This window comes from Mytilus trossulus, chromosome 4 (genome assembly GCF_036588685.1).
Source record: "Mytilus trossulus isolate FHL-02 chromosome 4, PNRI_Mtr1.1.1.hap1, whole genome shotgun sequence".
Lineage (NCBI taxonomy): Eukaryota > Metazoa > Mollusca > Bivalvia > Mytilida > Mytilidae > Mytilus > Mytilus trossulus.
Genome location: NC_086376.1, coordinates 79,477,439 through 79,500,996, shown reverse-complemented (window position 1 = coordinate 79,500,996; position 23,558 = coordinate 79,477,439). Strand labels below are relative to the sequence as shown.

At 31.1% G+C, this 23,558-nt stretch overlaps 1 protein-coding gene across 13 annotated transcripts in view; it reads left to right on the top strand.

Annotated features, from left to right (window-relative positions):
• LOC134716067 (nuclear hormone receptor HR96-like) overlaps window positions 1-14,727 on the top strand; it is a 155,730-nt gene extending 141,003 nt beyond the window's left edge. For all 13 annotated transcript variants that reach the window (XM_063578804.1, XM_063578800.1, XM_063578797.1 and 10 more), the window contains 2 exons: window positions 2,141-2,580; window positions 7,465-14,727. In XM_063578804.1, the coding sequence (XP_063434874.1) occupies window positions 2,141-2,580; window positions 7,465-7,950 (926 nt within the window). In that variant the 3' untranslated portion in view covers window positions 7,951-14,727. The remainder of the gene's footprint in view (window positions 1-2,140; window positions 2,581-7,464) is intronic.
• Window positions 14,728-23,558: the final 8,831 nt, after the last annotated feature.

The window sequence follows — 23,558 nt, the reverse complement described above, 5'->3', positions numbered from 1 at the left end:
TCTTTTTCTGTCAACATTTCTAACTATTATCTTTTTGAAATTCCATTAATTCACCTGTCGAGTGTCTCAGTCACCTCTCAAAATTCTGTAATTCTATATGTAAGTGATTTGAAGTTCAGCTTGAAAGTCACTTCCTGTTTTCTGATACTGAGCTAGGAATTTTTCGTCATTCGATTCTCAGCTTCTGTATTCTCTAATTATTTGGTATTTGATCAGGAACATTATTATATTGAACTCACCTGTGTAAGCGATTTTCTCATCAGCAAGGCAGACTATTCCTGTTACGATGATATTTTATTTTCATTATTATACTCCAAAAAAGGAGCAATATCTATTATCAAGTGCGTGATTGGAAGACAAATTTTGACAATATTTGTAATATTGTTTTATCCTTATAAACTGTTATTTGCAGAATTTATCTTGAATCAATGGACAGATGTAGAGTGCTTTAGTATCTAGCAAGAAATTCTACTCTAAATCCATCAGCTCAAATTACGTACACAACAGTCATTGAAGGCATATCATTATTACTCCTAAGATGAAAAACATCAACAAAGGCACTTTTTTTTTACTGATTTGTTAAGTACAATTTATTTTGCCATGGTGTGGTTTTGTGTTATGAATTTGAATATGATACCCTTCTTATATATTAAATATATTGGCATGAGTTCATATACCCTGATTGGTAAAATAAAATAATGTCTAATGTCTAATGTCTACACCATATTAATTTTTTTCCCTTCATATTTCCATTTCTAAATGCTATTATTTCAGATTTGATTTTTTAGCTCACCTGGCCCGAAGGGCCAAGTGAGCTTTTCTCATCACTTGGCGTCCGTCGTCCGGCGTCGTCGTCGTCGTCCGGCATCGTTAACTTTTACAAAAATCTTCTTTTCTGAAACTACTGGGCCAAATCAAACAAAACTTGGCCACAATCATCATTGGGGTATCTAGTTTAAAAAATGTGTGGCGTGACCCGCCAAACCAACCAAGATGGCCGCCATGGCTAAAAATAGAACATAGGGTAAAAATGCAGTTTTCAGCTTATAACTCAAAAACCAAAGCATTTAGAGCAAATCTGACAGGGGATAAAAATGTTTATCAGGTCAAGATCTATCTGCCCTAAAATTTTCAGATGAATAGGTCAATCGGTTGTTGGGTTGCTGCCCCTGAATTGGTAATTTTGAGGAAATTTTGCTGTTTTTGGTTATTATCTTGAATATTATTATAGATAGAGATAAACTGTAAACAGCAATAATGTTCAGCAAAGTAAGACCTACAAATAAGTCAACATGACCAAAATGGTCAGTTGACCTGTTTAGGAGTTATTACCCTTTATAGTCAATTTTTAACCATTTTTCGTAAATTAAAGTAATCTTTTACAAAAATCTTCTCCTCTGAAACTACTTGGCCAAATTAATCCAAACTTGGCCACAATCATCTTTGGGGTATCTAGTTTAAAAAATGTGTGGCGTGACCTGGTCAACCAACCAAGATGGCCGCCACCGCTAAAAATAGAACATAGGGGTAAAATGCAGTTTTTGGCTTTTAACTCAAAAACCAAAGCATTTTGAGGAAATCTGACATGGGATAAAAATGTTTATCAGGTCAAGATCTATCTGCCCTGAAATTTTCTGATGAATCGGACAACCTGTTGATAGGTTGCTTCCCCTGAATTGGTAATTTTAAGGAAATTTTGCTGTTTTTTGGGTTATTATCTTGAATATTATTATAGATAGAGATAAACTGTAAACATCAATAATGTTCAGCAAAGTAAGATTTACAAATAAGTCAACATGACCAAAATAGTCAGATGACCCCCTAAGGAGTTATTGTCCTTTATAGTCAATTTTTAACCATTTTTCATAAAATTTGTAAATTTTTACTACCAGTAACATTTTCCAGAGAAACTACTGGGCCAAGTTCATTATAGATAGTGATAATTGTAAGCAGCAAGAATGTTCAGTAAAGTAAGATGAACAAACATGTCACCATCACCAAAACACAATTTTGTCATGAATCCATCTGCTTCCTCTGTTTAATATTCACATAGACCAAGGTGAGCGACACAGGCTCTTTAGAGCCTCTAGTTTTATTTTCTTCCACAAAATACCTTAAAGTTATTATTATTTAAATTCAGGTGATGAACAACTTGCCAAGAGAAAAACAACTACTAAGCCTGAAAAGAGTGTTTGCATCACTCACAAAAATAAACAAAGGAAGATGGAGGATTCTCCAGGAAGTACTGAGGATGTTTCAACGACTTATATGTCCGAGGACTCCAATAAGAGCCCTATGGATGATCTATCCCCACTTAAAAGTGATCTAGAGGACGAAGACTATATAGTGCCACTCAGTGAAGAGTACAGGAAGGAGATTGAAAATCTGGAAACCCAGTATAAAATTGTCTTTGATTCTGGCTATACAGAGGAACAGGTTCAGAAACTAACCGGTGACCCCAGATCTCCTGATGAGCTGTTTAATATGACTGATATATTCATACGCAGACTTATCAAATTTGCCAAACATATTCCAGAATTCAGGGCTCTGCCTCAGGAAGATCAGATACATTTATTAAAGGTAATATTTCTTTGCTTACAATCTTTGCTATTTATCACCCTCAGTTCTACAGTTTTTGTAATGTATATTTTTTGGTTAGTCAACTTCAATTGATAAATTTCAATACTGGATTTTCAACAAAAAACATATTTTGTGAGATCAGTTATAACCACAACACTTTATACATCTAGGAAAATAAATTGATTGATTGATTGGTCTTTGAAAAGCCACTTTCAGCACTATTGTGCTATTTATATGTAGTCAGTTTACAGAGAACCAACATCTGACCATCCTAGTAAATTCAGGTTGGAGTGGAGGGCACCTGCTACTTGACAAATTCTAACTCACAACCTCAGTGTTGACAGGCTGAAGTGATACAGTAGTTCAACTACTTACACTTCTAGGCCACAGAGGCCCTCTATTTGACTCTCTCTTTAATTCTGCACTGTTATAAACTGTTGGATACAATTTCACCAGTTCCATATGTCTAGGTAACCATGTCCAAAATTTAAAATGATTTGCAACTCTTTTGAAAAAATATGTATATGTCATGACTATCAATTTTAATCTTCCGATATTTGTAGAATGAGTCATATATATGTCTGTGGCTCTTTTCAGAAAAAATCTTACCTTGAAAAATAAAAAAAATCATAAGTTATACTGAAGTATGCATGACAAGGATGACATAGATACAAGATTTTTTTTTTTTTTTTGTGATGTTGGTGTACTTTGTAACAGCTAATTAAAAATTAAAAAAAACACATCATAAACAGTAATGTATTTGTATTAAATTCACAGATCCATAGCTATTACATCTTCATTTATGGAATTATAAGCCAAAATATATTAATGGGTGTCCATGATGATTAAACTACTGATGTTATATGTTTCTATATTTGCCATAAATGTAAAAGTCTTGTTAGACAAGTAATGTTAATACTAGTTAGCAAGAATATTTTACATTTTTTTTACTAGGCCACACTTCCTTTAAAAATGTGTGAAAATAAAGACTTGTGCAATATTTTTATCTCGAAATCAAAGATTCTTGAAACAACTAATAAGAATACATGGTAATCAGGAGAAATGGCATGTTCATGCCCGAAGTCAGGAACCATTCAGTGTTTGTTTTGAAGAATTTAGGGAGCTATCTTGGTCTCTCAGTTAGCATTATTCCCATTTTCCTAAGTCGAGAAAAATTAACGAGTTTGATTTACCGAAAAGACATGTATATTTTGTTGATTAATTGATTGTTGGTTACATAACAACCAGTGGCAAACATTTCATACATGTTCAGAACAATATTTTATTGAAGAATGGATATTGACCTAAAGATGTGGGTTTTTTTTGTGTTGCTGGGTTACTGTGTCGTTAATGTTTACCCCACATCTCTCTTTATTAGCCTCAACTCTTGCAGTTACAAAAAGGTTAACTTTTATTCTTGGTGATTTGAGGTCAGTGATCCTTGGAGTCTCCCTTTTGTCATTATGATTCCTTCAATAGTAATAAGCATTTCTCTCAATTTTTGCTGATTTGAAATCAAATATTGTAAATAATAGATAAAAAGGAGAATATGTGTAACACATTTTTTATTGAAATGTAAATTGTATCTTTTTATAATGATACCCTTATGTAAATTATTGAGCATATGTTATAGCAGTGTTTCAAATTTTAGAAAACCCTAAAATTGAATAATGTTATCTTTTCATAACCTTGAAATTACCATCATCAAAATACATTTTGTCAAAAATTATGTACATTACTGAGCAAGGGTGAATGTTAAGGTCATACAATCCCAGTATGAAGTTTTCTTTAAGAAAAACAGACTTCAAATTTTAAAAAGATTATAGTTAAATTATCCATGTGTAAAATATATTTACATAATTTCAATTTAATGATAGAAATATGATAATTGCTTTATAAAACATGTAGGTATGAAACTGCAGTAAATTTGTTTTATGATTTTACAAATTTATTATATTTAAGAGCATCAGGACATAAATAAATTTAAACTGTTTTTGTTCATAGTAAAAGATGTTAGATAAATAGCAAAACACATAAAATTGATAATGAATGTAATAAAGCTGAAAGTATTTTATCTACCATGGCCATATGTATAAGTTTTAATGGTTTCATATTTTATGGTTTATTTTGTAATTTAATTTATCTATGATTTTTATGTTTTAAAGATAAGACAATTTGTAACTAAAATTAGAATTATATTTTATCCAGTGATGCATATGCTTCAGATTGTATCAGAGTCAACATTTAAATCTGCTGTCCCTCCCTTCATACTAATGGAATTATATGTCTTTGTGCAGTGTCCAGTGGCAAATAGTATATCTCCAGTCAGGAATACTTTTTTCCAAGTTCAATATTCCATTCTTTGGCCTATTTCCATATTCTTACCTGAGTATCTTCTTTAACCAATTTATTATGTTCTTACCTGAGTATGTTCTTTGGTCTTATCCATGTTCTTACCTGAGTATGTTCTTTGGTCTTTTCCATGTTCTTACCCGAGTATGTTCTTTGGCCTATTTCCATGTTCTTACCTGAGTATGTTCTTTGGCCTTTTTCCATGTTCTTACCTGAGTATGTTCTTTGGCCTTTTTCCATGTTCTTACCTGAGTATGTTCTTTAACCTATTTCCACGTTCTTACCTGAGTATGTTCTTTGGCCTTTTTCCATGTTCTTATGTGAGTATGTTCTTTGGCCTATTTCCATGTTCTTACCTGAGTATGTTCTTTGGCCTTTTTCCATGTTCTTATGTGAGTATGTTCTTTGGCCTATTTCCATGTTCTTACCTGAGTATGTTCTTTGGCCTATTTCCATGTTCTTACCTGAGTATGTTCTTTGGTCTTTTCCATGTTCTTACCTGAGTATGGTCTTTGGCCTTTTCCATGTTCTTACCTGAGTATGGTCTTTGGCCTTTTCCATGTTCTTACCTAAATATGTTCTTTGGCCTCTTTCCATTCCTTTGCCTAAATATGTTCTTTTTCCTCTATTCATTTTCTAACCTGATTACTGTGAAAGTACTTTTATTCGTGGGGTACCAATTTTCGTGGTTTTCGTGGATGACTCTATCCACGAATTTAAGTGTCCAACGAAATAAAACAATCATTGTCCAAATCAAGACAAGAAAGATCCCCATGGCATGTAGGTTTGACTATTGATATGATCTTAAGAATGTATTGAATAACACCAAATCGGAGAATACTTTAGTAGCAGTCACAGAACTACACCTGCATGCAAGATTATACTCATATAGTCTTTAATAACCGAAACTGTACGACTTTAGATCTTTTAATTCTCATAGAAAAAAATGTTGATGATGAAAGTCAGATTTCCGGTATTGATATGCTAGTATGACAATGTATGATAAAGTGTTCATCTTATATCCTCATAGTTTTCGTACACATGGGAAATGATAATTTCATGCTGGGCTGCATTATGATAAAAATCATTTGACAATTTAAGATACGTTTAAAGCATTTGCTTATGTTGCTGTTTTCTTTAGGTGACATGTTTATGGCCTAATTAACACCTTTGATGGTCTTTAATCTGTTGATCACTTTATCTTGGGTTAATTAGTGTTGTCACCAGGATTTAAACGGGTCAATGTTTACTTTGCAATTTCCTTCAATCCAGACTATTTGTAACCTTTGTGTCTAAAGGCTTTAATTTTTTCAATTATTTTATTTTTAGAAAACTAAAATCCACGAATTTAAAAACCCACGAACATGTAAATATTGCTCAAGCCACGAAAATTGAAACCCACGAATTAAAGTACTTTCACAGTATATTATTTGGCCCTTCTCCATTCTCATACCTGGGTATGTTCTTATGGCCTTTTCCATGTTCTTACCTGATTATATTCTTGGGCCTTTTTCATTTCTCTGACCAGAGTATATTCTTTAGCCTCTTTCCATTCTCTAACCTAAGTCTGTTCTTTGACCTCTTTCCATTCTCTTACCCGAGTATGTTCTTTGGTCTTTTTCCATTCTCAAACCTGAGTATGGTCTTTGGCCTTTCTCCATTCTCCTAATAATTTGATATGTACTATGGACTAATAAAAATATTTGCTCTTGACTTTGAATAATGTGTGTCTATAGAATATTTAACAACTTGTACATTCTAAATGAAAAAAAATGCCTTTAATTGGTTTAGATAACAGTTCCATGAGTTGTTGACTTATGTGCTGTTTTGTGTATCATATATTGTGTTATTGATTTTTTTCCCCTCACAGAATTTTCTTAGATAATTGTAAATAATAGATCCCAAAAGAATTCATCTAATGCTACTTCCTGATAATATTTTGTTGAAAAGAAATGATCTAATTTGTTGTGACATCATAGAGATGTCTGGAAATGTTTTCTGTGGAGGAGGCTGTTATAATGTTATTATGGTATTGCATACAATGAGACAGCAACCTATAAAAGAGAACATGATTATCACCACTGTACATACATGAACAGTGTTTTTCATACACCACATCATATTAAGCTTTCAATATACCTGTAAAAAAGAAGATATGGTATGATTGTCAATGAGACAATTCTCCACCACAATAGACCAAATGATATAGAAATTTACAACTATAGGTCATTTAAGAAAGTCTGAAACAAAGCATACAATTCAGGTTTCATATAAACATTTTACAGAAAGACAACAAAAGCATAAAAAGTCTTGAAAATTTATTTCTGGTGAGAAGTATTAAATGTTTTCTTAGCTGTTTTAAAAATTAGCTTATTTCTTAAATATTAAAAAAAAGACTTTGGAAAAGACAGTTACCAGTGTAATGCTGAAGGTAAATCATATTTTTATAGTGACCTCTACTTTATAATATAGGAAACTTAGGATAACATCTTGTAAAGGAAAAGTAATGGCATTTTGTGTTATCTTTTTCAGGGTGGCATCATGGAAATAATGGTTCTGAGATCAGCTATGGGATTCGATTCACGTGCCATGCAGTGGAAAGTAAAAACAAATCAACAAGAAGGAGAGAAACGACTAGATCCAACAGTTATTCAGAAGAACTTAGGAACGGGGATGTATGTTGAACATGTCAAATTTATCCGCAGTCTCAATGAAATTACTCGTGCAAACAAAACAATAATGACCTTATTATTCGTCATTGAACTGTTTTCATCAGACCGACCAAACCTCATAAATAAAGACCTTGTGTCAAAAGGACAAGAGAAATTCTCAACATGGCTGCGAGCATATCTTGAATCACAAATCCCAGTCGGTGAAGCAAAGATTACTTACCCCAAACTTCTCATGAAGTTGTTGGATGTACGAAGTCTCGGTGAGTCAAGTGCTCAACTAGCCTCACATCTAGATATTACAAGACTTGAGCCCTTACTGGTAGAAGTATTCAATTTACAGAAATAAACATTTGTGAATCAGGAGATATTAAACAATGTGAGGGAAATTTGAGTCATATATGTTGGTACTTTTAATATTGTTTCATGTTTATGATTATATGTTTAACGGCTCAAATTGAAATCATATGGTTATAAAATTCACAAATGTTCCGGGCATTTTATAAATATGAAATAGTGATTTTCCCAAGTCACTGGCAGCAATTAATTATGAATACTGCCTGATAACATGCCAGCATGCATTTCAAAAAAATGCACAAATAAATATTGGCAATGGGTATAGTGCCAGTGGGCCTCTTGATCTCAGACGGTTGTGTAAAAGGGGCATGTGATACTTAGTTTCAAAAACAGACATCACAGATTGTACTAAGAAAGTATCTTTGTTAATTTTTAGTTTTATTTAATTAACATCACTCCTATATCAGCTGTCTCCTTGTTTGATGTACATTTTTTTTTGCTTTCTAAATTTATTGGAGGCTTAAAAGGAACACAATCAGTGTTGTATGAACGAATATTAAGATAAAAAAACAAAACAGAAATTTCTTGGAAAATAAGGTGGTCACAATTTACAGAAACGTTCATATCTTCATATTTATTTGATATCAGCTGAAATCTCAGGAAATTGTTTACCTCTTAACCTATGCATTCATACTCATTGTGAAACATTATCAGAAAAACTAGGTACAAACTTAAACCTTTGAGGAACATACCAGAACATAATATCAAATTCAGATATTTTTCTAGAAAAAAACTAGACGTCTTTTCTGAAATTTTAAAGAAGACCTTTATTTGTTGCTTAAACGTTTTTCTGATACATATAAAAGGTGTATTTTGTAGAGCATGAAATCGCATTGTTAAAATAAGGTGTCTCTATGATACACGCAGTAACAATGAATAGTAACCACCATATTTATAATTCTCAGATGTACATGTATAAATTTTTCACTTATTATTAGTAAATAGTTTATTTATATACTTCTTTAGATATGAAGACACAAAATCAATGTGAATATCATTGAATAGAAATATTTAACTTCTGCATTTTTGTAAAATACACCACATTCATATGATTCTGTAGTGAACAGTTTTATACTTAGCTGCTTTTTTGCTTACATTGTAATTTTATAAAGACATTTTAGAACTTTTTGATATTGAATCACAATTAACTTCATTGATATAGATAATAAAGTACATGTACAATTTTTGATATTTCTCTCAATATTTTATACTCCTAAACTTTTCTGTAGAGTGTTTATAATGGAATCATCTTGCAAACTTTTTTTTTTAACATGATAAAAATAAAGAAATGACAAGTTTATTGCAGTAAAAAAGGTGTTAAATTATGATGTTTCAAACTGCATATGTTATCATACAAGGTACTATTTTTGGAACTTAATGATGCATTTTAATTTTGGATGAAGCTACACAGCATTACTTCAGTGTTTTGGAACGTTTAACGCTTTGTTCAGGTTTAAAAGTTTGGATATTTTATATCAGCTTGAATACTATTTAAAGTCCAAAAAGTACTGCTTATTTAAACAGGAAGATAGTTCTTTTTTTTTAAATAACATATGAATTAATAACACAATACTGGTAGTTCACTTAATTAAAATTTCCAATATCCATGATAAATAAAATATATTCAATAATTAAAAGTACATTGAGGTCCACTAGTATGTCTCAGCTTGAATGTAAAACATAACAATTCTCCTGGTATTTGAATGGTAAATTATCCCAGTATTTTATGGTAATAGTTAACCGGTATATAACAGATGCTTTGGAACTTTGACATTTTATTTTAATTAATATCATTAGATATTTGAATTAATGGTGGTTTAATGATTTTGAGTAATGAAATGGTACATACCAAGGTTAATAAACAGTATTGTGTCAATACGTCTACATTTGTAGGGTACATTTTTAACCAGTTTAAAGTTGTTACGAAACCAGTTTAAACATTACAATTCTAGGGCTTTTACAAAAAAGCACATTTGGCTTTCTAAACTGTCCTCTGTGCAGAAACTTGATATTTTTGAGATCACATAAGAGCATCTGATTATTGACTGTTGTCAAACGTTTAGCTGACATTCATTAAAATGAAATGATGTAGATGAATACTTAATATAAATAAAAAGTTGATATTATTAAATTTGTATAGATATATGAATTGATAAACTTTCAGTTTGATTCACACCCCCACAAAAAAAGTCTGGGAAAGTGACTTTCACGATACAATGAAGAAAGAGGTCAGATGATATTGCATATCATTTCATAAATTGATTGATAAAATTTAGATTTTTTATTGTTAAAATTTTATTTAGAATAGACTTGATGTATTAAGTTATATATGTACAGCAACTCTGTAGTGAAAATCACAGCCATAATATGTATGAAGATGATTTTAAATTGTCATGGTTTTATATCAAAGAGAATTAAAGATAATTCAAAGTATATAATTGAAAGATGAATTTTACCAGTAATATATAATGATTGACAGACTAAGAACGTCTTTAAATTTTTATTAAATTTGTATATAGAAAAGAAAAATATCCAGTGGTCTTCTTTGTTTATTGAATTATTTATTTTTTTAATTTTGAAGTTTACTCAACTATTGAGATCATTTGCAGTGAAAAGAGGTTAAAAATGTGGGTCTAAGGTCATATTTTGTTAAAAACAATGAATGAAATGGCTGTAACAGATAAAATATTGTACTTCAAGGGAGATTTTTGTTACCCATTCCTTAATAATATGGCTAAGTTGCAAAGAATGTTGTTTTACCTGTGTAAAGGAAATTCATGTTCTATAGCAAAATAAATTCCAGAGGAAAAGGCGATTTATTTTGAAAGAAGTCAGCAATCATAAATTTTCTTTTGAAACATTAAAAAAGGACAAAGTAGAGGCTGGAAAACCATTTGTAATAATATAATCAGAATAATTTCTAATAATGAACTATAACTCATATAATGAGTATAATTATAAAATTGTATACCGGATCAACGAACCGATGTTTATGTTTATATACAATAGGAATTACAGCCCACATGATTCTAACATAGTATACAACCAGTTAGGTTTACTTATTAGTATTATGATATTGATTTTGTATCTATTGTCATATATATAAAGTTTAGAGCAAAAACAAGAATATTGTGGGTTTTATACATTTTCATTTTCACAAGGTCATGTCTTAACCATCAATTTGTCCTATTATGACATTAAAATGTAACGGTCACAAAAATGGATTTTTTTTCTTAGTATGGATATAAGCCAAGTGATATAAGTATTTAGTACAATGACATTTCTTTGTATCTGAATGTTTGCCTGACATAATCATAAAATTGAGAAAGGAAATATTAGTCTATATTATTGACATATTTTGATTAAGTTTTTTTTTAAGGAAAATGCAACTTATACTATTCTACTTAATCTTTTGAAGAATTGAAATTTATTGTGTGAAAACCTTTTCCCATGCTTCTTTGCTTGAAATAGATTTTTTTTATTGCTTGTATTGTAAATAGCTAATGAAAGATTGGTCTATTAGTTATTTATAGACAGTAATTTTTAATCAAGAGTTATAATGTGAAACTATTGCTTCCAATTAAATGAAAAGCAATTATAGATTAAAATCTACACCACATGTAAAAAAAACCCAGATTTTTATTCTTTAAACTTGATCTAATTGTGAATAAATTTTAAAATGAAAGCCTCTCTTGTTTTGGCATGAACTAAATTATACTTTGAAACAAACTTTGCATTGAGAAGTCAAAATAAATTGTTTCTTAATTTGCACTATATTGATTAAATGACTTGGAATTATCTTGGATCAGATCTGAAATTGACAAGTATATCATTTCAAAATCAGAAATTAACACTCAACAGGTAAACAATGACAAATTATTCAAGAGAATAAAGAATTATTTGTGCAGTAAAAGTAACAATGTAGGCCAAGTAGTAAGGTAGACGTAATTGATGAAATTATGCATTGAGGAATTGAAAAGAGAAGAAAATCGATGGTGAAAAACATCAAACTTGTTAACGAGGAAATTTATGAGTATTGATTTCTCCGGTTGTTTTGATTGAACATCTTGTGTAGGTATCACTGCTTCTACTGATAGCTAGCTTTGTTTCTTAATTATTCAATAGTTGGAAAAAAATATGGATCAAATCGTTATTGTGATGACTGAACATTAAAGCCAAAATTACTTTTTTTTCTCAACCAGTAATTGAGCTCTTTTATCCAAATGGATAGCATCAAGTTTAATTTAAATCTTTATGGCCTTTCCTTATGAAGGAACAGATTTTGATTTCATATGATTTCTCACAGACATCCAATAATTTAATTTTATGAAGACTATGAAAAAGAACAGTCAACTTCTCTTCCTTCTCTCCAGTCAGTGCACAGGGATCATATGGTCTGTATTTTATAAAATGTCATAATAATCCATTAATCTACATCAAGGAAGTTTTGCGCTTGGAATTGTTTGAATGTGACAGGAATCTTAACTGATTTTGCCTAGAGCTCTTCAAAAAAAATTTGTTTTTGAAGTTAAGGAATTTAAGCATGATTTTGTAGAACTGAAGCCTTTCAAAGTCTTGAAGTGAAATTTCTGTTTCCTTTAATTGGTTAAGACACATTGCTTCTTCTACTAGCATATCCAGCATTCTGTTGATATATGATCTTACTATAACTTATAAGGGTTCAAATATTCATGTTCAAAAATATAAAAATTCTTAATTCATTGAATTCACTTTATTTCAAACTTGCTCAGTTCTATATTTGTTCTACCTTGAATTAGAATAGCCTGGAGGGTAACCTGTAAAAAACATTTAAAGTTTGTTCTCAATCCCTGCACTTTTTGTACCATCATTATAATGGCCACTAAAAATCATTTTCCTTTGTCCATTTTAAGGACAGGCCAGTCAATAGATACATAGATTTGTAAGTCCATGTAGGTTGATTGACAAAAGCTTGGCTTGTTCTATCAAAACAGTAAGAAGCCCTGACAAATACCATTCACAGAAACAAAACGAATAAAAGACTTGTATGACAATTTGAATAAGTGTCTGTCATTTTATTTTCGGACAACTGACCAATCAATATGGTTCTGAAAGTGACGTAAAGTCATATGTAATTGTCAGCTAATGATATTGTCTGTGAAGAATTTGGTCACGATTTGTTGTTTTGTTTCTTATCATAGGAATTAACTGTAGGCAGATATATGTCATCACTTGGATAATGATTACCTTCCAAATTAACTGTGCAGAATTATTAATACAAATTATATTAGTCACCTATTATGGTAGAAACAAAATGAGTTCTTGATAAAACCATGACTATTCAACAGCTCCTTGTAATTAACTTTTTTAAACAAAGAAATTGCTTATTGATTTTTAGAGATCATCGAGATATGGCTTTTCATATTTTGTTGTCAAAGAGAGACAACTCTAATTAAATATCATGTTTAATATTTTGACTTTGTAATATATGATTAAGTAGAAATGTTTTAGTATTATCTTGTTGCATAAGTGATATGTATAGCACAAAAAAAAATAACTGATGTTATGCATGCATCTGTTTAACTGCGCCTTTCTTTAGATCCTTGAAACGAGAGTATATGTTTACCTGTTTTAATGTATCGTTCTTTTATCAACTTTTTAATATTCATGATGTCTTTTTATTCTAAAGCAAAGGTTGCTTTTTGTTTTTGCTACTGCAAAAGTATTTTTTGGTTTGTTATGTATAATAAATGAAATCACTTGTTAGAATTTGTAAATTACCGGTAATTGGAAGCTCTAGAAAAGCATATGAAAGTATTTCATTTAATATTACATCCTTAATTTTCAAAAATAATGGGGGATGAAAATAGAATAATTTGTTTCGGTTTTTAATATTTTCTTTTGCTTTTAGCTGTGGTGATCATGAATACCGGTGAAACATAGATAACTTATTCCATACCATATATAATGGAAGGCTGGATTGCTAACTTTTGTGCAACTTTTTGTTAAAAAAAATGATGAAACTTTTAAAATTTATTGATGAAGAGATTTTGGTCTTAAGGTACTTTAGAAAAATTCTAATTCTTTTGACAGAGTGAAAAGAATACAAAATTGTAATGCATTTGTTACATGTACAAAAATAACATGAAAGCCTTCCTTTTATTTATTTGTTATTTGATAGCACCCACTCATTATAAAGTAGTAAGTACTACATTATTACAGCCAGTTAAGTTGTTCCTTGTTTTGTATTTTTAGTCAGTGCTGTAATTGGTCATATGATCATGTCATGTGATCAGTGCTGTAATTAGTCATGCGATCAGTGCTGTTATTAGTCATGTGATCAGTACTGTGTCATTTGTGTTTCATATTATAGAAGATGGCACCAATTTTCCTGATTCTTTGAGAAATATTTGTTTCACAATTTGATGGTTTCCAGAGAAAATTAAGTTGTTATCAGATAAATAAGATTTTATAAGATACTAGTTTTCTCATCTTGAAATTAATGATGATTTAATTTTCAAATGATATAAAAATCATCCTGGATCTATCATGTTTATTTATTTTGTATAACTTTATATTGAGAAGTTTTTATGAAATTTTGTTATGTTTAATCAAAGGTGGAAAACTGGTGCCAAAACAAGCATAGCACAGTATGATTTAATCTTGTGTAATATAAAAATTTGGAGAAAAATACACAATGAGATAAGATGTCACATTATGTGTTTTAGTTATTAACACATTGTGTTGTTACAATGTTCTCAAGTGTAAATAAAGTTACATGTTACAAAAGTGTGTGTGTTATGTTTTTTTCTCTGCCTATAATCCTAAAAGTAGTCTTCTTTTGGTCAAACTATAATTCTGAGATTACTAAAAGTAAAGTAAATTTTTGGAATGTTCCAAAGAGGTACAAACAATCACATATTGCAAAATTCTCCGTTCTTCATTCATGAGATTTGTGCCACATTACTCGCCCCTTTTCTTATTATCTCCCTTGTTTCCGTCGGTCATTTTTTTTTCATAGATAAAAAACTGCTTGAAAAATTATTTAAAAGTTATCGTAGGAGGGGCATAATGTTTTCTGGTCTGTGCGTCTGTTTGTTTGTCCTTCCATCTGTCTGTCCTTCCGTCCATTCATCTCGCTTCAGGTTAAAGGTTTTTGGTCAAGGTAGTTTTTGATGAAGTCCAATCAACTTGATCTTAGTATACATGTTCCCTATGATATGATCTTTCTAATTTAAATGCCAAATTAGAGTTTTTACCCCAATTTCATGGTCCACTAAACACAGAAAATGATAGTGGGAGTGGGGCATCTGTGTACTATGGACACCTTCTTGTTTGTCATGTTTTAAATGAAACTACTCACTATATTTTTTGGATCCTTGAAAGGTCTACTGTACATATCCATTGGACCAAATTCACTTGATCTCATTTCATGGATCAGAAATAAAGTATGAGTTTTTGTTGTCAAGTTAATATCTCAGATACTTCAAGAAATATTTCAACCGAATATAGAGAATGGAATGATTTAAAGGTAGACATGTGTGACTGATAGGTTTCATCTGACCTTGACCGAAATTGTGTGGTGTACATATGAAACAAAGGAGATGGGGCATGATTGCCAATGAGACAACTATCCACAGAAATTCAAATAAAGTGGCTGTAAGCAGTTTTAGGCTACCATATGACCTTCAACAGTATTCGTCTTAGAAGTGTGTCATCTGACCTTGACCTTTTTCTAATAGTTCTTTTAAAAATGTAAATATTTTCTGGTTTGGCCTTTTTATTGCTACTATTGGGCCACTCCATATGGTGTATGAAATGATTGTGAAAGGGGCATGCCTGTATGGCAGGGTTCATCTGACCTTGACCTGCTTTTCAAGGATCCTTAATAATGTTAAGTTTATGTGGTATTTGTGGTATTATAACCTTCATACTACTGTGAAACAGACTTTCATCATAAATTCAATCATGACAAGTAAAACAGGGGCATGTATAATTCTCAGGAAAAAGTGTCATTATGCAAATCAGCAAAGTACTCAAAATGCTGCCACATGTACGGTACCTAATAGGAATTAATATACAGTTATATATCACAGGCACTTGTCTCAAAAAAAAATTTCCTGTATACCTTAATATAACACAAGGTACTTAACTATTTTTTTTGAAAAATGACACCCAGTCCCGAAATCCCGTGATTTTTTTTATTTCTCGGTTGTCAAACCTACTTAAACTTAATATGCCGTAAATCTAAATTGATTTATCTACACAATGGTATATGACACGACTATCATTGTTGTCGGGATCATTAGTAGCAGGCCTGAGAAGTCGGTCAACGGGATGTTTTTTTGCATTCGTCTCAATTTTTGGCAACACCCAGCCCGCAGTGATTGAATTATTATAAAAAGTTATTAAAATAAAAACTGTCAGCTTCCCTCTGACTATGAATTATTACTTTTATTGTAAATTCTTTACAAATTATGTGAAACAAACACAAATAAGTTTGTTATGAAACACACGTGTACACAACGACACTAATGTAGAGTTATAAATTGACCAAAATTTCCCACATTTATTTTTAGACAGACGATTGACCAATGAGAAACCAGTATAAACTTACATGTTGCCAAAAAATGAGACGAATGCAAAAATACATCCCGTTGACCGACTTCTGAGGCCTGCTACTAATGATCCCGACAACAATGATAGTCGTGTCATATACCATTGTGTAGATAAATCAATTTAGATTTACGGCATATTAAGTTTAAGAAGGTTTGACAACCGAGAAATAAAAAAAATAACGGGAATTTGGGACTGGGTGTCATTATTCAAAAAATTAGTTAAGTACCTTGTGTTATATTAAGGTATACAGGAATTTTTTTTTTGAGACAAGTGCCTGTGTTATATATTCACAAGTCTGTGATACAAGACATTAAACCTGGACGATCATCATGTTAATAGTACCAAACATACAGTAAAATGACATGTCATAGGAGATTCTCAAAAACTATAACAGCTAAAGAAAAATATTAAGGAGAAAACTGATAAGCAAGACATGTACTAACTTATGATAGATAAGTCAACACAGACAACAGAATTAGATGACAGTTTACAGGATTTATTGACATTTATAGAGAGAAACTGAACAGCACAACAATAAATTTGAGAATGGAAATGGGGAATATGTCACAGAGTCAACAACCGAACCAAAATCACCAAAACCAGTCAAATACACAATTTCCAAGTAAATTCATAATTAAACCGCATGAGAAACGAATAAAAGTATGTTTAAGCCACCATTCAAGTTTATTTGGGGTAATAGATGCACCAGCTGTAATAAGACTTAAACAATTAAGGTACACAAATGTCACAGAGAGCAAATGATGTGTATAGTAAGACTTACTAAAGATATCCTTGCAAAGAGTAACAAATGACAGTTATATGGTTTGTCTGCTATTTAACCCTCTCCCCAATTCGGGAAAATGGTGCAAAAATAAAACATATAAATAAAATGTAACAATCAGTTTGGAATTGCTTGACTACTCAGATCGCTACTTAGCAAAAAGACAAACGACACAGAAAGCGTCAATCTTAAGAGTCATCGCTTTTAGCGAATACCAGTTCGATTTCTTATTTCAACTAATAAAGAAACCATGTTCTCCCAGACAAAAGTCTGTGTACTTTTTTCTCAACGAGATTGGGGTCTCACTAATTAGCGACAACAAGCGTCAACAAGCGACAACAAGCGACAACAAGAATTATTTTAGCGACAGCAAGCGACAAGAAGACTATTTAGCGACAAGAAAACATTTTTTTTTATTAGATATAATGAAATTTGTATGTAATGTGTTTTTTTTAAATATACGAGCAGTTATGTCTAATTAAAATGTTTTATTATATCAAGGATTTGTATAGTAAGCTAACTATCTAACTATATAAATCCTTGATTATATACTAGTAGATAGACGAAGAAATGAAACATTTGTGAGGAAGAAAGAGATTGTGAAGTTTATATTAGTATATTGGTAGATGAAGAAATTAAAAATTTGTGAAGAAGAAAGAGATTGAGCTTCCAATCTTGATTTAGTTTCAAGATGTGATTGATTGATTCACAATCATTGTTTTTCCATTGCAATGGAATTCTCGACTCTGTTTTTCGAGCATTGTACACGTAATCCCTTATACTGAGTAGGAATAACTTTTTGCGTAAGATATGGACCAACGAGGTCTTCATGTTTTCTTTCAATATCAGTAACCTCAGTGGAAAAATCTACCGCCGTATCTGCTTCTATCAGACCGTTATCCCCAAATAAGTCTGATAAAAAAAAAATTACGTCAAGTCTTGTCATTTACGCCAACCTTTGTTATCAAATGCCTTGTAACATTTTCACTCAAGTGCCTTGTGCTCAGTCAATGTGAGTTCAGATGTTGGAAAACTGTCTTTGATAGCTTTTACTAAAGCCTTTTCCTCATCTGAACCAATCACAAGATTGCTATAACTAAGCAAGGTATCACTTATTGCTGTATCAAGCACTGAGGCAATATGAGTAAAATAACGTTAGAAGGTGTGGCAAGCATCATCGCAATGCAAATAAATTGGTCCCATTATTATTGGGTTTGTGTTTTTCCCTTTGCGTTTAGGTTTGTTTTCCTGGAAAAGAGTTGTTGTGACAAAGCAGGCGCCCCAATTGAATGTTCTGTCAATACCAATTATTGATGATTTACAACTCTGTTTTATTGTTACAATAACATCCAATTAACACCTTCAACTTTGTACACGCGTCAGACTATACAATTACACGCGCCAGAATATACAATCATTGTAAATAGTGAAAACCTGTTGAAAACTCAAGATTGAATTTGTCATTAATTTCCTTTCATCTTCAATCAATATGCATAAACATGATAAATATCGTTTAATGAGGCAATACACAAATAAAAAGATGAAAACATTTCTTTTCCTCTTGTTTGATTTCAGTTCTTTGTATTTCAAAATTTGTGTCAATATTTTCAGGACAATGATACACAAATAATTCATTTTGCGAGCTTAATAAATATTGCACGAAAACAGTGTAAAAAAAAACAAATTATAAGATAAATAATATGTTCTAAAACACAAGGAAAAGTAATCTCACAATACAATTATTAAACGTAATACTGGCTTTTATACATAATAGATGATAAAATATTATGTAAATATTTTTTTTCTATCAATTTTAACTTTCTTGTCGCTAATATTATTTTCTTTTACGGAAGCGTATTAACGCCACACATTTTTTTTTTCTATGTTTGCGTTATAACGCAAATGTTTGCGTTATAACGCAAACATAGGGAAAAAAAAAAAAAAAAAATGTGTGGCGCTAATACGCTTCCGTATTCTTTTGCATATTCTTTCAATATTTATTGCAATAATTAATTTTAATTAAAAAAAAATATGTTTTGTTGTCGCTAAATAGTTTCTTGTCGCTTGTTGTCGCTAAAATAATTCTTGTTGTCGTTTCTTGTCGCTTGTTGACGCTTGTTGTCGCTAAAATTCTTGTTGTCGCTAATTAGTGAGACCGCGAGATTGCAGTTATCTCAGATTTCAATGAACGCAATATTTTTTTTACAATAGGCATAGATTTATCATTTGTTCTCAATTTTTATCGAAATTACAAAAATTGTCGTGGTATTATGGTTCCACCACTGACATACTTTCTTTCTTTCTTTCTTTTTTTTTTTGCCAAAGACAAATTGTTTTGATAGGAACAGGCGTAATAAAGTGGTTGACAGTGTTTAAAGCCGACAATAAGGCAAATATGAAGGGACAGTCAAGTTTATGTGAATTTGTTTTAAGAAAATTCCTTTAATCTTGACTAAAATTGAAACATCACAGCTTTATGGTCCGTGTAACACTTATCAATTCAAAGTTTTAAAAAGTTTTGAAATTTTAGATTTTTGGAATTTTGATCAAAGTTTTAAAATATCAAAATTTCAAATTGTGTTAAAGTTTTGAAATTTTGAAATTTTAACCAAATTATTAAAATATCAAAATTCTAAATATCGTTTATAAATTTGACGTTTTAGAAGCTTGATCAAACTTTTAAAATACTAAACCTAATGTGCAATTTTGATTATTTCACTTTTTGAAAGTTTAATTTTTTAAATGTTTGCTTAAAATATCAAAAATATAAAGGGGCGACAAGAGGGGTACCTGTAATCACTGATGTAAACACGGCTCTGATAAGAACTATTCTTAGTTATAAATAAATAGCATGAAATATATCAAATCATTCTTAATAACAAAATAAATAATGAAAAGAAGAAGTCGGGTTTTTTTATGAAACATATTATACATCACATGGGATAACAGTATCCTGAAATTTTAAGGTTGTGTATCTATCAAAAAAAAATATAATTAAACCTATTTAAACCGGAATCAACTACGTTGATTTAAATCTCTTATATAAGGTTAGCGTTTGAGATAAATAATTCAAAGCTATTTTGTGTTCCCAGTGCCCAACATTTAGAGGTATCAGTGAAAAATGACCAACTCGCAGTAAACCATATAGTATTATTCGCCTTTTTGACGTTCCTGATTGATGAAGGTAGATCCAGAAAAAGCGCCTCGGTGGGCTGGCATACAACTTAAAACGTTTTTCTTTCTTGTTTATCGATTGCATGAGGATAATAAATTGCCTTTTATGATGTATTTCAGTTCCAAGAAATGATACGGAAGGAATACTTAAATATAGCGTCGCAATAAAAGTTGTGCTAGGCGTATTTCAGCTGGCCCCTAGACAAAAAAAGTGTACTGGTTCAGCGATTATAGACGTAATACTAAACTCCGAAACATAACAATGAACTAAAATCAAAATCATACAAGACTTAGAAGGACAGAGGCTCCTGGATTGGGACAGGCGCACAAATGCGGCGGGGTTTAACATGTTTCGTGAGATCACAACCCTCCCCTATACCTCTAGCCTATAAAGAATGAAAAACACACAGTACTACGAACAGTAAAACGCACTTCAATAGGAAATACAAGTCCTATGTCAGAATAGGAAACAAACTAAGAAACTAATTAACATGCATGACAATGATAATAAAATAACAAAGGACTACTATACATAAGGCTAGCAGTTACTGTCATACGCCAGCTCCAGACCTCAATTAAACTAATTGAAAGGTTTTATATGTCCTCATTATGCACACTCTCTCCCTGTTGCATTTATTGCTAATTTGTTCCAGAACATTCATGAAATATTTGTCACTGGCAACAACAAAAAATCGACAATTTAAAATAGGTTGTTTACATACAAATTACGAAGAAACGTAAGATTCAACTTCCGAGGACAAAGTTGCCCTTATAGATGGATTTAAATATGTTTTAACTTCACTTTGGTCAAACACCTCTTTAATTGTTTCGTTCTTATTTTGCTTGAATTTCAAACTTCAGTTTCAGCGTTCCGTATGTGAATTCTTTACTTCAAATTCTGCGTTTAATATTGTACTGGTTTTTCGAGAGTGACATTGGTGTACGGCCAAAAATGGAAAAAATCCATCATGCAGCTGACAGTGTGGCTTCTCTTTGCACGCCCCATTCTGACTGGGTGTACATTGAACTTTTAGTTTGCTAAAAGTCGATTGTCGTACGATAACTTCAAATATAAATACCCAAATAACAAAATGCAAATACGGGACAGTAATATCCTTTAATACAAAAAAATGTATTCCTTTTGTTTACTATAATAAAACAGTGGTTGATTTAGAACCTATAATGGAGCTACGTGTATGATAACCAGTCCAAACGTTGTCTTTAAGGTAGCAACCATGTAACTTTAAAAGTGGGGTGAGGTTGTTTTGTCGAAGCGCTAACAATTTTATTAAGTTTTTCATCGCCATTTATCAACTTGTCTGGTTAAAAATTTAACACTCAAAAGCATGGATAATTTTTCTTTTGTCCTCTTCTGGCACAGAATATTATATCATCAAATTAGGGATCAGAATATTTTAATGTACCATTATCGAAACCCCTAGTGGTAGTATCAAGTAAAAAACAGGAACTATCTAAATATTGGTTCCCCAGACGATTACCATTTATCGCTGATAAAAACTTTTGAACACAATTTTCAACTTTCAAAATGCCGACACCTACAACTGGATAGATGGGTGCTTAATGTAGTACAGCGGCAACTATTACATAAACATGAATGCAAGTTGGGTGCTTAATGTAGTACAGCGGTAATTATTACATAAATATGTATGCTTGTGAAAATAATGTAAATGGTATACGTTTATATATGATATGAAAGGTTTCAACTTTTACAAAACCAGAGCTATACGTTGGATTTAAAAGTTTACTTTATTTGGCCTTTTCAATTTTATTTGACTTTATTTGCCTTTTTAACTTAATTTGGTTCGAGTGTCAATGATAAGTCTTTTGTAAACGAAACGCGCGTCTGGCGCAAAAACCGGCAAAATTTATATTCCGCTATCCATCTATGATGAGTTTTTGTAGATACCTTGTAACAGTATCTTGGCTCCAATTTGCTGATATTGGATCCTATTACCGTCTTAATTTCAGCGTAAAAAAGATTGTACTAAAAACCTTCCATACTGTGGAATAGCACAACCTTAAACCATGCATTCAGTATCATGAAGCGCTTTTCTTGGTCGACCTCCTTACGGAACGCTTAAAGCTGAATATTTAGGGCAAACAACTTACAAAGAACAGATAAAAACGTTTAAGATGATCTTTCATTCTGTACATGAAATGATATATTCTTTAGCCAACATGATTGCAGAAAGTAAGAAGTCGTAAAGCAAAACAGAAAAAAAATGAAATCAAAAGAGATAATACATCGTGTATTGGGCCTTTTTATGGCTTAGAGTTTAGTAGAAAATGTATATACATGCTCAACATAATCATACTATTTGACCTACTGCGAGTTGTTCAGTTTTTACTGTTACTCCTGTTTCTCCTAAAATATGGGTGCTAGAAAAACCTGCAGGTAAAATGGTCAATATCAGAGCTGTACGTCTGGTTTTTAAATGAATTATCTTCTTTTAAGAAATATTAATTTTGTCATCCAATTTTTCACCGCTTTCAACTGTCCGTTTCATTTCATACATAAACTTATTACTTTTAAGTATCAGTATGTTTTTAATTCATATTGTTTCGTTTCGTTCCGCTTTTATTTCGTTTCGCTTTTTCAGGTATCCCTCTTATTGCCCCTTTTCAATTTTGATATTTTAAGCAAACATTTAAAAAATCAAACTTTCAAAAAGTGAAATAATCAAAATTGCACATTAGGTTTAGTATTTTAAAAGTTTGGTCAAATTTCTAAACTATCAAATTTATAAACGATATTTAGAATTTTGATATTTTAATAATTTGGTTAAAATTTCAAAATTTCAAAACTTTAACACAATTTGAAATTTTGATATTTTAAAACTTTGATCAAAATTCCAAAAATCTAAAATTTCAAAACTTTTTAAAACTTTGAATTGATAAGTGTTACACGGACCCTTTACACGTGTACCCAAAGGTGGTATATATTCTTCCGTGTTCTTTGTGTAATGTCTTACTCAATTAGAATGCTTAAAATGACGAGAAATTTCAGTTATGACAGATTTTAACTA